The sequence below is a fragment of the Silene latifolia genome, chromosome 5 (assembly GCF_048544455.1).
Source record: "Silene latifolia isolate original U9 population chromosome 5, ASM4854445v1, whole genome shotgun sequence".
Classification (NCBI taxonomy): domain Eukaryota; kingdom Viridiplantae; phylum Streptophyta; class Magnoliopsida; order Caryophyllales; family Caryophyllaceae; genus Silene; species Silene latifolia.
In genome coordinates, this window is record NC_133530.1 from 81,095,971 (window position 1) to 81,112,051 (window position 16,081).

The 16,081-nt window shown below is 39.3% G+C and overlaps 3 protein-coding genes across 4 annotated transcripts; all 3 read left to right on the forward strand.

Moving 5' to 3' along the window:
* Positions 1–3,093: 3,093 nt before the first annotated feature.
* On the forward strand, positions 3,094–3,864 carry LOC141655617 (uncharacterized). The gene has a single exon (XM_074462686.1). The coding sequence runs from the start codon at positions 3,094–3,096 to the stop codon at positions 3,862–3,864; it is 771 nt and encodes a 256-aa protein (XP_074318787.1).
* An 885-nt stretch (positions 3,865–4,749) lies between these two features.
* Positions 4,750–5,991, forward strand: LOC141655618 (uncharacterized). The gene has a single exon (XM_074462688.1). It carries the CDS (start codon positions 4,750–4,752, stop codon positions 5,989–5,991), a length of 1,242 nt encoding a protein of 413 aa, XP_074318789.1.
* A 4,819-nt stretch (positions 5,992–10,810) lies between these two features.
* Positions 10,811–14,991, forward strand: LOC141657633 (uncharacterized). Of its 2 annotated transcripts, XR_012548815.1 has the most exons (3): positions 10,811–12,799; positions 12,998–13,080; positions 14,149–14,991. XR_012548815.1 is itself a non-coding variant. In XM_074464926.1 (2 exons), the coding sequence occupies exons 1-2, from the start codon at positions 10,942–10,944 to the stop codon at positions 13,027–13,029; spliced, it is 1,890 nt and encodes a 629-aa protein (XP_074321027.1). In that variant the 5' UTR covers positions 10,811–10,941; the 3' UTR covers positions 13,030–13,612. The 2 variants fall into 2 exon arrangements, 1 of the variants encoding a protein (XP_074321027.1); XM_074464926.1 differs by lacking the exon at positions 14,149–14,991 and having other exon boundaries at positions 12,998–13,612.
* The last annotated feature ends 1,090 nt before the right edge of the window (positions 14,992–16,081 follow it).

Below are 16,081 nucleotides of genomic sequence, written 5' to 3' on the forward strand. Positions count from 1 at the left end.
GAGGAGGAAGAGGAGAGATTTAGAGGTTTAGAGTTAGAGAGAGAAGTGGGAGTGAGGGAGAAGTGAGGTTATGAATGAAAATAGGGTTTGTTGAGGTTTTATATGGGCTTTTATTTTCAGAAATAATCTTAGCCATTGATTTTGTTATAATCTAATGGCTTAGATTAGGACTCATGGACTCACCTAAGGAAGGTGGACTCATTTGAACCTAATTCTATATATATATATATATATATATATATATTGCTAATTAGGCCTTTAATACTTTATATCATATAGAAACTTAGTATTATGTAAGAAATGGGTTCACAATGAAATTAGAATAGTCATGGATGAAGATAGTCATTAGCTACCCAAGCCCTATAACTAGCATCTGTTTTGGAAAAAACGAAAAAGAAAGAAAATAGGCCATGAAGTTTTATAAACTTTTATTCCTACACAGTATACCGTGTATGTGAACTTTTCATAACAAGTTTTATATTAGTTACCGTCTTATAAATATATGTTTGTGATAAGGGTAGTGTTGCCAATTGTAGCATTCAGGATACGATTATTAGTTTGAGATGACATTACAGGGGAATAAAAACTGTGTACACAGTAGGAGCACTGGCTACATTTATACAAAGGGGCAACATTGGTACTAGAGACGTTGGCTCCAGAGCGTTGGCCCATATTAAAAAGGGAGCATTAGCTCCAGGCTGTTGGCCCAAGAAAAAAAAGTAATGTCTATATCTCTTCGGTAATGGTATACCGGCATTAGTGTCATATGTATATATATCCTGTTGGTATGGTAGTCATATAATGTTTTTGGGATACCGGGTTGGTCATTGGCAGGAAATACTGTATTCTGGTAAGTTATTGTATTGGGTGATATATGGTAATAAGGAGAATTCTGATTGAATAAAGGATATGACCTAAGACCGGTGGAGGGAACCGGAGTCATACTCAGCCTGTGGTTGGCTAATTCCGTTATTTTCACTCTTTTTCAGGTACAAGTATCGGGGAAAGTCAAGTGTGAGGAATTTCAGCAAGAAGATAAAACGTATAAGATGTATAGTTATGAAGTTTTTAGTTTTACTTTTACAAGTGTATTTATTTTAATTGTATATGCCTTGTATTCTCCGAAGGGGGGATACGGCGGTGACACCCTATTTTTTCGCTGCTGTCTATTATTTATAAAAAGAGCTATTTTGAGCTGCCTGCTTATTTTTTGAGACGTTAGATTGCCTTCACGATACGCTCCATTTTAAACAATAATTTGCACGAGGCCTCATATAGTCAGTCTTATGTATTTATCCAAGTTCTACATTAGGTAAATTCATTATTGCACTTAGTGTGTGTTTGGCCTGCTTTTTAAGAGTGTTTGGACCTCAAAACATTTTTTAGCCAAACACATCATTATGTAAAAGCTAAACAAGAATTTCTCAAAAGCTAAAAACCCATCTTTTTGTCCATAAAAATAGAAGCATCAATTTGGTGCTTCTGCTTTTTAAAAAGCACTTTTAAAAAATTAACTTAAAAAACAAAAACTCATTTTCAACAAGTTAGGCCAAAAATGCTCTTAGTAATAAGGATTACGTTTTGATTTCCAAAAACATTAAAAGTCTTTGTGTGACTAAGGCTGTAAACGAGATCAAATCGAGCTCATTTTTTCATATATTATATTCACTTTCTCATCTAAATCTAACTAAATATAAATATTTTTTTAAGTCGAGCCTTGATAAGCTCGGCCTCAAAAGCCAAGCTGTCTCTCATTTTCACTTAGGGGGCGTTTGGTTCGGGGTCTATAGGAAAGGGAAAAGGAAACAAAGTTAATGATTTCTTTTGTTAGTGTTTGTTTGACACAAACAAAAGGGAATGAAATTCCCTTCCTTACCCCTAAATCCATCTAATACCTTAACCCTCAACCCCCCCAAACCCAAAGGTATGAAATTTCATTACCCTTTGTTACCCTTCAACCACTTTATCCACCTACCAGTCTACCACCACACTTGCGACCACCACCACACCAACCACCACCACAACACTACCGGGATGTCATCGCCACCACCACCACCACCACCATGACGCCACCCATCCCACCACTGTCTGCTTCCTCATCCCTAACTCCAACACCCAACACCACCGCAACCTGTTACAACCACCACCACCTTATACCAATGTTAACCCTGCAATCGGTGACACTTCAACCCACCTACACCGGTGCCTCTCATGCCCTACAACCCCTTATTCTCATTCGAAATCCCCATTGTAAACACCCTTAAAAAGCCTAAAAAAACTCTCCCCCACCACCTAAATTCACTAGATCTAGTGTTTTCACGGATGATGGAGTGAACTTTGGTGGTGGGGGAGGGTTTTTTTGAGGCTTTTGGGTGGTGTGGTGGTTGTTTGAAATGGAGGTCGGGATGTATACGATGGTTGTGCAGGGAGTACGCGCCCGCGGTGGTTGTAGTGTTACCCCTTCATTTCAGAGGTTGAGTTGTTGAGGGTGATAGGCAGGGGTGGTCTTGGTCTTTGGTGGTGGTTGGTTGGTGGTTGTGTATAAAATGAGAGGTTGCTTTATATAATACTTCCTCCAATCTAATCCAAACTACCCACTTACTTTTTGAGGGTCAAACTTTGAAAAGTTTGACCGTTAATCTACAGAAAAATAAAAAACTTTGAACGATAAAATTTACATATTTAGTTGTATTATGAAAATATCTTTCATAAATTATATTTTTTGCAAAAAAAAATTATATACAAAGAAAGAAAAACGCGATCAAAGTATCGCCTCGAAGACCACCCAAAAGTAAGTGGGTAGTTACTCAAAAATCAAATCAACCCAGGAGGGAGTAGAACCGTCAAACAATAACGTCTTCCTAGGGTTCTATGGAAGTTGAGTCCTAGTTCATCTACGTTGTTTCCTTCCTGCTCAAGGTACTTATCTACATCGTGTATGTAGGTTTTCTTGAAGTTTTCTCTATAATCTTGCGTTTTCCTACAGTAGTTTGGGCACTTTTAGGGTTTTTGTTCAATTTTTTTGCTCCTTGGATACGGTCTAGGGTTTGGTCGAATAGGGTTTTTCCTTTGAGAATTGTCGGGTGAATTTTCATGGAGTCACATAAGGGCAATAAGGGTAAGGGGGTTTTGGGGGAGAGTTCAGGGGGTGGTAAGGAGGTGTTTGCATGGGATGTTAGCGAGGATGGCGTTCATGAAAAACCGGTGGACAGAATTCTTGTGGGAAAAATTTGGGCATCGAAGATGATTAATAGTAAAGCTGCTATCGATACGATGTTAAGGCTATGGAATCCGATGGGCAAGGTGATGGGTAATATGTTGGATGCTCGAGAGAGAATTTTCATCTTTCGTTTTGAGGATGACCGTGATAAGGCAAAGGTTCTTGAAGGGCAACCGTGGCACTTTGATAAGTTTGTATGGTGTTTCAATGAGCCTGATGGTGAGGGGAAGTTAACTGATACTCCTTTATATTGTCTTCCTATTTGGGCTCGGGTGTATGATCTTCCCATTAAGGGTCGTATGAATGAGGCAAACTTGCGTCGACTAGGGGACCAGCTGGGGATGTATGTGGATATAGATGATGCTCAATTCCCTGAGATGGAGAGGGCGGTTCGTATCCGTGTTTTACATGATATTCGGAAATCGCTAAATCGTTCAGTTGAGATAAGATTATCTACGGGGAATGTGACAAACTTCGATGTCAAGTATGAGAGGCTGCTGTTGTTCTGTTATGGTTGCGGTGTGCTGGGTCATGGCGTTAAAGATTGCGAGCACGGACCTTATGACGAGGATGACTTGAAATATGGAGATGATTTGAGGGCGTCGCCGCGGAAGGGTGGGTGCAATAGAGGGGAGAAAAACTAAAAGAGATTTAAGGCCGGAGTTTGAAGAAGAATATAAGGGGTCGTTTGGTTCAACAAGTCGGAATGGAATAGAATGGAGTTTGATAGTATGGTGGTATGAGGTTCTAAATCCATACTTGTCTAATCTTGTTTGGTTCATCATAAATTATAGGAGGAGGGAATGGAGTTTGAATCCAAGGGAGGAGGGTGGGTATGGGATTCCAAGGGGTTGGGGTGGAGTTAGAATCCATTGGGTATCTAACCCCATTCCAAATCACCCCAACCAAACAATGGAATGGATAAAATCCATTCCATTCCATTCCAATATGTCCAACCAAACACCCCCTAAAAAGAATGAGGCGGAGATGATTGAGAAGCTGCAGCGTATTGCTCTGGCAGGGAAGAGCAGGTTCCATGTGCGTGAAAACCAGAAGGAGTTGAAGAGTGTACTGGAGGAGGATGATCATGGGGAGGGAGACGTTGGTTTACTGGGTGGGGGAGGAGTTATGCGGTGGGGTGTCGAGGTGAATAGGGGGATGGGTAATGTTGACCAGGGTGCGGTTGGTAGGACTATTAATGTGATTGTAGCTGAAGGCTGTGAGCTGCCGGGTACTATAAATCCGGGGATTTCCACAGTGGAAAAGGCGAAGGGGGTGGAGTTGTTGGTGGAGGGAACTGGGCAGGGGCAAGCGATAGGTAAGAAGTGGCAGACGTCCATGCGGGTGGACCAGGGGGAAGGATTGAATAGTGCTAATTTACATGATAATTTGGTTATTAATGAAAACCAAAGACGCGTGCGAACTGATAATGAGGAGCAGTATGGGGCTATTTCAAGAAAGGTTACCAAACACAGGGATTCGTCAATATCTGAGGCGGAGGCTGATCCGAGTCAGCCCCGCCGGGCCCAATGAATCTTTTGAGCCTTAACTGCAGGGGGCTGGGCAACCCCGATGCAGTAGGTGGACTCCGGAATCTGCTCCGGAGGGAGGCCCCAGCTTTAGTGTTCCTGTGTGAAACAAAGCTGAGTAGTGTGGAGATGGCAGCTGTTATGGTACGTTTTGATGAGTATTGTAGTATGGCGGTCGATAGTGTGGGATGCTCTGGTGGTTTGGCGTTCTTGTGGAGGAAAGATATTGATGTTGTTTTTCGGTCTACTTTTGTTCACTTTATGGATTTCGATGTTCGTTTAGATAATTTAGAATGGCGTTGTACGGGCTTCTACGGGTGGCCGGAGGTGCAAAATCGTTATTTGTCGTGGGAGTTATTGCGAGGTCTTGCAGCGGAGTGGGAGGGGCCATGGTTGTGTATGGGTGATTTTAACGAGATTCTTATCGCTGGAGAGATGAAAAGGGGAGCTCGAGCTCAGTGGCAGATGAACAACTTTCGCGATGTTGTGGATGTGTGTGGGCTTAGTGATTTAGACTTTGAAGGGTATGAGTTTACGTACGATAACGGGCAGGTGGGGGCTGATAATAGGCAGTGTCGGTTAGATAGGGCTATGACGAATGAAGGTTGGAGGGAGCTTTACCCTTATGCGAAAGTGGTTCATATGGGGCGTGAGTGGTCTGATCATTCTCTTATTAAAGTCGTTATGGATAACCGGGATAGGTACGAAGAGAATAGTAGAAGATGTTTCCGATTTGAGCAAATATGGGTTGGAGAGGAGGGCTGTGAGGATGCTATAAGTAGGGCATGTGAGGAGAATGACTGGGATGTTGTGGAAACAATTAATAGATGCGCACAGGAACTGAAAAAGTGGAAGGGGGTAAGTATTGGGAAGATTATGCGTGATATTAACCGGAAGAGGAAAAAGCTAGAGTGGTTAAATGTGAGTGAAAGGACTGTTGCAAATGTGAAGGAGAGAAGGGTTGTGCTAAGGGAACTAAATAATTTGCTTAGGCAGGAGGAGATATTTTGGAGGCAGCGGGCGAGAGCGTTATGGCTGAAGGATGGGGATCGGAACATAAAATACTTTCACAGGAAAGTCGGGCAACGAAAAAAGAAGAATTGTATTAGACGGGTAACTGTTGGTGAGGGGCGGGTTGTGGCCGGGGATGTTGCGATCAAGGCGGCAGCAGTGGAATTTTTTGGTTCGTTGTTCGAGTCTTCTCAGCCGGATAATTTTGATGAGTTGCTTGTAGGTGTGTGAGGTCGGGTTTCGGAAGAGATGAATGCTGTGTTTGTCGTCGAGTATATGGGGGAGGAGGTTTTTGATGCTCTTCAACAAATGCATCCGTTGAAGGCTCCTGGGCCGGATGGGATGAATGCTCTGTTTTATCAGACTTACTGGCATATTGTTGGGCAGTTTGTCACTCGATTGGTTCTGAGGGTTTTAAATGGAGGTGAGTTCCTTGTTGCTATTAATAAGACTCACATTGTTTTAATACCTAAGAAGAAAGCACCTAATAAATTTAATGATTATCGGCCAATTAGTTTATGTAATGTTTTATATAAGTTGATAGCTAAGGTCCTAGCTAATCGACTGAAATCGTGTTTGGGTGATTTGGTCTATGAGAATCAAAGTGCTTTTACCCCTGGAAGGTTAATTTCTGATAATATTTTGGTAGCCTTTGAGATGTTTCATTACATGAAGAATTCCCGTAGCAGGGGAGGACATTTGGCATTAAAACTTGATATGGCTAAAGCTTATGACAGAGTAGAGTGGGTGTTTCTGGAGAAGGTGCTTTTCTCTATGGGGTTCGCGGGTCAATGGGTAAGAAATGTCATGCGGTGCGTTAGAACTGTGTCATACGAAGTGTTGATAAATGGGTCACCATCTGAAGTTTTTACCCCTACTAGAGACCTGCGTCAAGGTGACCCTTTGTCACCATATTTGTTTATACTTTGCGCCGAGGTACTATCTAGCATGATTACGAGGAAGGTGGAGGAGGGCGTTTTACATGGAATTCGGGTGGCTAATCAGGCTCCGGTGGTTTGTCATTTGTTTTTTTGCTGATGATAGCATTATTTTTGTGAAGGCAAGTAAGATCCAGGCACGGGTAGTAATGGATATTTTGAAAAAGTATGAGGATGCGTCGAGGCAGTTGGTGAGCAAGGAGAAGACAACTGTTTCTTTCAGTAAAGGTACGGCGGCTTGGCGGCGGGAGAGAGTAGGGGGATTTTGGGTGTACGGGAGGTAGCTGAGCATGATAAATATCTGGGTTTGCCTACTGTGATAGGCCAGTCTAAGCAGGCCCTTTCCAAAATTGTTCGTGATAGGTTAAATAGTAAATTGCAAGGGTGGCGCGGTAAATTATTTAGCAGAGCAGGTAGGGAAACTTTGATAAAGGCAGTTGCCCAGTCTATCCCTACTTATGCGATGAGTGTTTTTAAGTTACCGGCTAATTTTTGTGATGAGCTTCGCTCTATTGTTTCAAAGTTTTGGTGGGGGTCAGCTAATGGTCGAAGGAAGATTTCTTGGATATCTTGGGATATTATGTGCCGGTCGAAGGTTAGAGAGGGTATGGGGTTTCGTGATTTTGGTAAGTTTAATTTGGCGCTTTTGGCGAAACAGGCGTGGAGGTTGGTGTGTAATGAAGGGAGTTTGATGGTAAGGGTGTTAAAGGGTAAGTATTTTCTGAATGGGTCGTTTATGGAAGCATCGATTGGCAATAGTCCAAGCTATACTTGGAGGAGTATTTATGAAGCTAAGAATGTGATGGGGCTGGGGTTGAGGAGGAGAGTTGGCAGTGGGGCGGATATTAGGATATGGCTAGACCCGTGGATTCCTAATACTGAGTCTAGATGTGTTATATCGTCGCATGGTGGTTTGGACTTGGAGATGAAGGTAGCGGATCTTATGGTAGAAGGGCAGGCTCGGTGGGACAGAGAAAAAGTGGAGGCGATATTTCTACCTTTTGAAGCGGAGAGGATTTTGAATATTCGGTTGAGTGAGAATATTAGGGAGGATAGTTGGTGTTGGGATAAGACGAGGGACGGGGAGTACACGGTAAAGGAAGGGTATCGACTTTTGGCGGAGGATGATGGTGATGAGGGGGAGCAGTCCGATATTAGTATGGGTGGTTGGCTCTGGAAGATGATATGGGGTGCCCCGGTACTACCACGCATCAAGGCGTTCATGTGGCAGATGTGCGGCGAGGCACTTCCGGTTAAAGTAGGTATAGCTGCTCGTATTAGTGGCTTTGATGGATCGTGTCCACGATGCCACTTTCATACGGAGTCTTGTGTCCATGCTCTTAGAGACTGTGGGTGGAATGATGATATCTGGGATGGAGTCGAGATTGATGTGCATAGGGGTACTAGTGATATGCGAGATAGAGAGTGGGTTGAGGCGCTGCTTCGGGATATGGGGGAAGATGAGAGGGTGCTTTTTATGACATCGTGTTGGGTGATTTGGGAAAAGCGTAACAAAATGCTCTTTGATAACGGTTTGTGGGCAAGTGAGGATGTCGTAAGGAGGATCAAGGACGTAATTTGTGAAATGCAGAGCATTAGTCAGGATGGTAAGGGAGTTGCCTGGGAGAAGGGTGAGGGGCAGGGGCATACTGGCGGGTGGGTTCGGCCGGATGGGGGGTGGGGTTATGGAAGATAAACGTCGATGCGGGCGTGAAGGAGGGACATGGAGTGGGATTGGGTGCAGTGTGCCGTGATGGTGATGGTAGGGTTGCTTGGGCGGTGGTGGTTCAATCTCGTGGCGATCAGAATGTGGCAAATGCGGAAGCGGAAGCTATATACCTCGGACTAAAGGAGGCTAGGCGACTGGGTTTAAACAAAACAATTATTGAGAGCGATTGTCTTAATGTGGTAAAGGATTTGCTGAAGCGGAAGACAGGCCGAAGCGACATTTTCCTAGTTTACGATGATATTTTTAGATTAAGCTGTTTATTTGAGTCTGTTTTATTTACATATACTAATAGGAAGTTTAATAGACTGGCTCATACAATAGCTCATGATATGCCATGGTCCATAGGTAGGCGTTTTTGGACGGATGATTTACCACTGTCTTTTGTTGATGTTGCGTCTCAGGATTTATTAAGTAACTAGTATTGGTGCCCGGCTTCGCCCGGGCTACCTCTACTTACCATTAATTTTTTTTTCATTAAATAAAATTACTTAAAGTTGCATAACCCAAAAATTTACCATTAATAAATTTTTTTATGATATATCCTAAAATTACGATTGAAATAAATTTTGAGACAAATTCAGTACTCCCGCTATTAATATTTTACTCTTATTAATGAAATAAAAGTAATAACATTTCACTACTTGTCCGTAATCATTGTTACTTCCATTACTCCCCCTGTAACTATTGTTACTGTCACTACTGCCGCATTAATATTGCTAATTTCACTACTCCCGCCATAATTATTATTACTTTCACTATTGCCGCATTAATATTGATTATTTGACCACTCCCATTGTTGTTTCTACACTTTCACTAATCTCGCTGATAATATTGTTACTTTTACTATTCAAATGAGTGATTACTATATATAACTATATCCAATGTTACTACAATTCTTTTCTTTACTGACGAAATTACTTTTACTTCTTAAGCATGCAATTTTAAGAGGATTTTATATTTATATAAATATATTACATATAAGCATTAAATCAAATCGAAACAATTATGCAATATTATATATTATGGAATGTAACTTGAATTATTTATAACCTACTTATATTATATTTTTGTATGTTAAACAATTAACATCTCTATACATCTAATAAACTATAATATTTAATAAAATTGCATAGATTTTAAATTTAATATATAATTTTATGATGATAATAACTAATATCATAAATGTACATGTTTATACTAATTAATTATTTTATTTTAAGGAAATTGACCATCTTCTAGTCTTCTATAAATATTTAGGAAAATTACCAAACATCTTCTTTCTTTTAGTCTCCTTGAAATTGACCATCTTAATTAATTATTTTATTTTAAGAAAATTGACTATCTTAATTAATTAATTATTTTATTTTAAGGAAATTGACCATGTTTAGGAAAATTACCAAGCTTCTATATAATTTAATTTTAACCCCAATTATATAATATTTGCATTGAGATCCCTTAATCGGGTCCATCACACGGTGCTAGTAATTTAAAACTATATAGTATTATTAATTTGTATAACTTTCTTTAATTACATGGAAGTCCCTTGGTTTCTGGATTTAATATATAGTATTGATTGATATATGATTAACCGTTGATGTTGTTTAAAAAAAAAAAAGTAAATGGGTAGTTTGGATTGGATTGGAGAAAGGAGTATTTTTTATTAGGGTTTTTTGTCAAACACAACCTTTAAAAAACTTTTTTTTCGAAACACCACCTTTAAAAAAAAAGTTTGTAAAACACAACCTTTAATAATTTTTTTTTTGTAAAACACGACATTTTGGCCAGAGTTTAACCACTTGCAATAGGGTGATTTTAAGTCGATATTTGAGGTAGCAAACGAGTTTCATTTGAGGTGTTCTTAGACTCTTTGGAAAGGTGGAAGTACAAACTTTCCAATGGTTACCAATACGGCGTTGATAGGTGGGTTTATGTGGGGTCTATTGGTATGTAAAGTAAGGTTGGTCAAGGAGTGAATTGGAGAGAGAAACAAATCAGAAAAACACCAATTCACTCCTTGACCAACCTTACTTTACACACTAATAAACCCCGCATAAGGCCACCTATCACCGCCGTATTGATAATGCCGGGAAAGCTTGTACTCCCACCTTTCCAACGAGTCTAAAAACACCTCAAACCGACCCCGTTTGCTATCTCAAACATCGACTCAAAGTCACCCCATTGCAAGTGTTCAAACTCTAGCCAAAATGTCGTGTTTAACAAAAAAAAAATTATTAAAGGTTGTGTTTCACAAACTTTTTTTTTAAAGGTCGTGTTTGGAAAAAAAAGTTTTTTAAAGGTTGTGTTTGACAAAAAACCCTTTTTATTATTTCTTCTTAGCAAACAACTATGATCATCTAAGAGAATCCAATTCTATTCCCCTTATAACACTTTCCTATTGCATTCCCTTTCCGGAACCAAACGCCCCCTTACTTGTTCGCGCCTACTCGTCTCTACTCTTCTCTGTCATTTTCATTCATCCCCAATTTGTTTGCCCTAATTATACATTTGACGACAATGGTGAGATCCATACTCCTCGGTAATCTTCTTCGTCTTTCTCATTTTCATTCTTCTTCTCTTTTTCGATTTCATTCCCTTTTTGTTCATCTTTCTCCTCGTTTTTATCGTGCTATTGACGACCTTCGAGAATTGATTGAATGTAATAATGCTACTGACGACCCTCGATTGTTTCTCGAGTCTGTTAGAGAACAATGCCGATTAGGGTTTACTAGAATTGATGTTCCCGTTTCGATATTTCATCAATTGAACTCTCTTCGCCCTCGCCCTTCTATTATTACCTTCAATCAGCTATTTACTGCCATGTCTAAGATCAAACCCCATCCCCCCTTTTCTACTATCATTACTCTCTATAACCAGCTTGAACTGTCTGGTCGCCGCCCCGATATGCATTCCATTGGTATTCTCGCCAAGTGTTATTGCTTCTTGGGCCGTCTTGATTTTGCCTTTTCTCTTCTGGGTAAGCACGTTAAGCTTGGCTATCCACCTAATGCTGTCATCGTAAATACCTTACTCAATGGACTAATAGATTCTGATAAGTTGGATCAAGCTGTTCAATTATTACATAAAACCGTCAAGCTTGGGATACAACCCAACCTTGTTACTCACGGTTCTATGCTCAAAGGTCTTTGCCAATCTGGGGACAGTGCTGCTGCTCTACGTTTGCTTCGGAATATGGAGTCTACAACCTCTTTTAAGCCCGATATTTTCATTTATAACATCATGATTAACGGTCTTTGTAAAGACAAATTGTTACCTCAAGCACTTAGTCTTTTCAAGGAGATGGTAGCCAAGAACATTTTGCCCCACGTTATCACATACAATATCCTAATTCGAGGACTCTGTAGTTTAGGGCTTTGGGATGATGCTAAGGGATTGTTGAATGAGATGTTGGACAGCAACACTCCTCCCAACACTGAAACTTACAACACCTTAGTTGCCATGTACTGTAAAGAAGGAAATGTCGATGAAGCAAATATTATATTTGAATTGATGAATAAGAGAGGTGTGCACGCTGATATTATTACTTACAATGCTTTTTTGGATGGGTATTGTTTGCGTGGAGAGATGGAGGAGGCAGAAAAACTCCTGGATATGATGGCGAAAAATAGCATCATGCCGGACGATGTGACTTTAAATACCTTAATCAGTGGATACTGCAAGTCTAATAAGGTCGACAAAGCTTTAGAGATGCTCCAGGACATGCATCTTAAAGGAACCCATATAACCCCGGATGTATTCACCTATAGCACCATTATAGATGCCTTGTGCAAGGATGACAGACTCCAACTTGCACTCCAGCTTTTTAAAGAGATGCAAGATCGAGGGGTGGCACCCAATGTGGTCACTTACAATTTATTGCTTGATTGCCTTTTAAGAAATGCACAGGTTGATGCGGCGATCTCCTTACGTAAAGATATGGAGAATAATGGAGTGGCCCCTGATATTATTACTTATAATACCATAATAAATGGCCTTTGTGAAGCTGGGCAGCCAGTTGAAGCAGTAGCAGTGTTCTCTTGTCTTGTAGCTAAGGGGTTGCGGCCAAATGTAACTACCTACACTACAATGATCAAAGTGCTATGTACGCAAGGTAAGTTAGGTGATGCAACCATAATTTTTAAGGAGATGGCCGACAATGGATGTTCTCCAAACGAATACACCTACAATACAATTATTAAAGGATTTCTTGATGCTCATGATTTTGCCAAGGCCTTGGATCATCTTCACAATATGAGGAGCCAAGGATTTGTTGTAGATTCCAGGAACAGGTCTTTATTTCTCGGCTCGCTCACCAATCCTAGTGTTAGTGATACAGACAAAGCTTTGCTTCAAAAGTATTTTCTGGAGAGTAATGGTATGTATCTCTTTGCTATTTTGATATCAATGTTTTGATAATGGACTAGTGGAGGCTATGATATAACCTTAAACCTCTGCCTTTTCTTGTGATTTTATCTCTTCTTTTCAATTTCTTTGTGCCTCGAAGTTTTGATCATAAGTTGTGAGCAACAATGGGTGAAGTTTAACTGATTATGGCTCATGTTTTAATCAACAGGGGAAGAAAAGAGAATGAAAAAAGAAACTTAGATTGGAAATTGAGAATCTGTGTAAATCCCAAGCACAAAGGAGGCTAAGCAAGTAAGAAAAATGCTATTGTGTAACACGAATTAATGGGCTTTCACCTGCATTGAGAAAGGCAGTACTATGAATTGGTCCCTGATGTTATCACGTTGACTATCTTAGCTGATGACTGTAGTGGATTAATGGGGATGTGCAGAAATCATTGAGCTGTTTTCTTTTCTTGTACCGAAGGGGTTGCTGCCTCGCATAGATAACTGAATTATAATGTCAAAAACCTTTGAGAACAAGGGCTATTACACTATGCAAGTTGCAAAAGAACTATTAATGAAAACGAAAGTCATTACATGTTCTCCAAATGGTCTCAGGTTCTGTTTGAACATAAGTTGATTTCTTAACGCTAATATACGGAGAGGGGGCTTCAATGTATGTCAGTGTCCTGAAAAACAAACACTTTGCTGCTGGTGAACAGTGAACACATTACTGTGTTAACTAGTATTGTTAGAGATGTAAACAAAATTTTTAGTTGTTTTGGTAGAAATGACAATGGGCTATATGATCTTATTTGAAATATTTTGTTTGGCAACATGAATTATGCGTGTTTGTGGATAATTTTTTTAGCTTCTTCTTGTCCCTTCTGATTGATTTAACCAAATGCCTTCCTCATCTCATCGTATCTGCAAAATTTTTAGCATTAGAAAATAGAAATGGGATAGGTGAGAGGCATATTTTATCATGCTTGAGTGGAGAAGGCATGTATTCTATGTGTATCAAGGTTTCTTATGTTTAGTTTAAGCTGCTTAATTTTATACACATTTCTTCTGATTATGGTGGAAAATTTGTCACTGAGATTTTTTTTTTCATCCAAGATGATCAAGCAAATTGTTTTGAGACAGGTCTTTTTTGCATTAATTGCTATCATGTCCGATTTTCTGACAAGATATGGAGCAGGTTTATGTACCTCATAAGATCAATGATTATTGATGAAGTATTAAGGCATTTGGTGTATTAGATATATATTTTGGTTTGGAGGATTATTGTCTTTTTGCAACCTCTGTTTTCAAGACTAGCGTTAGATTCTCGTGGTTAGAGTTTTATCGGTTCTGCGTTATTTACTGATCATTATAGGCAGAAGAGAAGGATATTGTCAATTTGACGGGGCTTTTGCCGGGCTAGCTACAGACAACTGTGCAATAGCGAGGTAAGTATCAAAGATTATCAAGCCTTCGATTTTATACTAGCTACAAGGTGATTATCGCAATTGGAGAATGTATTCGGAAATGTGGTGTCATTACTCCTTTTGTTGAAGTAATTTGAGTTTTATGCTATATTTCCTTTGTCTCATACCATATCAGCTTTCATAAAACTCTGTTGATGAAGGGACATTATTACTCCTTCCGTCCCAATCATTTGTTTACCTTTGGGTAATACCCCTCACAAGAGAATAAGAAAAGGTAAACAAATGAATCGGTTCAAGTAACGAGACATATCTTTGTGATTCCTTAAAAGAGCGTATGTACCATTACTATTTCTAACCGTATTACTGAATCGGTTCACTACCGACAAATGAGAGGGAGGCATTTGAAGCAAGAAAGATTGAGCACCTTTTATACGGAAGGTTATATAATGGGAGCAGCGTCAGGAACATGGTTGTTCATGTCTGTTTCAAGGCGGAGCGACACGAGGATTGGACATAGTCGGAGTTAAATGGCAACTTCATGTCTCAAAGGGGTGGTTAAAGGCCATTGTTGATTGTTGGTGGGGAATGTATAATTACGTTGCTTAATATGATCACAGCTTGAATGACGGCGAAATTTGAATGTAATATATTGACATTAATACATGCTTTGTTTAGAAGGCTACTTTAAGCTTGCTTTTGCTGCAATCGACAGTCTGTGAACTCTTCCTTGGGGAACCATTACGATCGAACTTTACAATGAACAATCTGAATGTAATATATCTTTCATCCCAGATTTACGTAATCATAATTAGAACACTCAACATATGTATACTTCTCGGTTAAATCTCGTAACTGTAATCTGCTTAAAACATACTTAACCCTGAACGACTATAATCATAATTCGTCAACCATGCATAAAACACAGTTAATAATCTACGCACTCAAATTATGAATTACTCAAAAATTTAATAACTATTGAAATTTAATGGCGGGATGCTATTGCTTGTAAAGAATGGAGAAAAACAGTAGTGGCTTCAGTTTCGCTGGTAGAAAAACAGCATACCTGATAAAAATTAAAATTAAAATTAAAAATTTCGAGAAAAAAAATAATTGATCTTTATTACTGAAAGACCGACAAGTTGCCAGCAAAAAATCTACCTAGTATAAAAGCTAGGTTCTTTAAAGGCTTCTTATTGACCATAAAATTCATAAAATTGACTTTGTATGGGTCCCCCCATGTTCTACCTCTCATTTAATTACCCTATCTCCTCTATAATAAATTTCCACTCTATTCCGATTATTCAATTGTCAATTCTTAATTACTCAATTCAATAATTAGTGATAATAATTGTAAACCAGTTATCACTCTCCAACCCACTTTAAATAATTTTGCTGACTTTTAATTTCAACAAGTCAACTGTTACATAAAAAAAAAAAAAAAATAGTTTTATGTTAAAAAAAAATAATGTTTAAAAAAGAAGTATGGAGTATAGTAAATAAATATAAATTCCTTAAAAAATAATATCTTAATAAAAAAAATACCAGGTATCTAAAAATATTATGTGTATAATTGTTTTGCGAAAATAAATCTAATCATTCGGAATACATCGACCTATTTAAAAAAAAAAATTAAATCACCATAATAATTATAATTATACTACTGAATCTTTTAAAAACTGTATGATGGGGCATATTCTGCACCCGCTGACCGAGTCAACATATTGAGCAAGGTCAAAGATCAAGAGACAGCAAGTCAACATGTTAGATCGCCTAACCAACGCAGCCTGTCGGCCGGTCACCTTGGGTCTCGGTGGCAACCACCAAATGAGACATATCCGCGTACTCATATCCAAGACCCCTCGGCATGGAGTCAACAGGCCC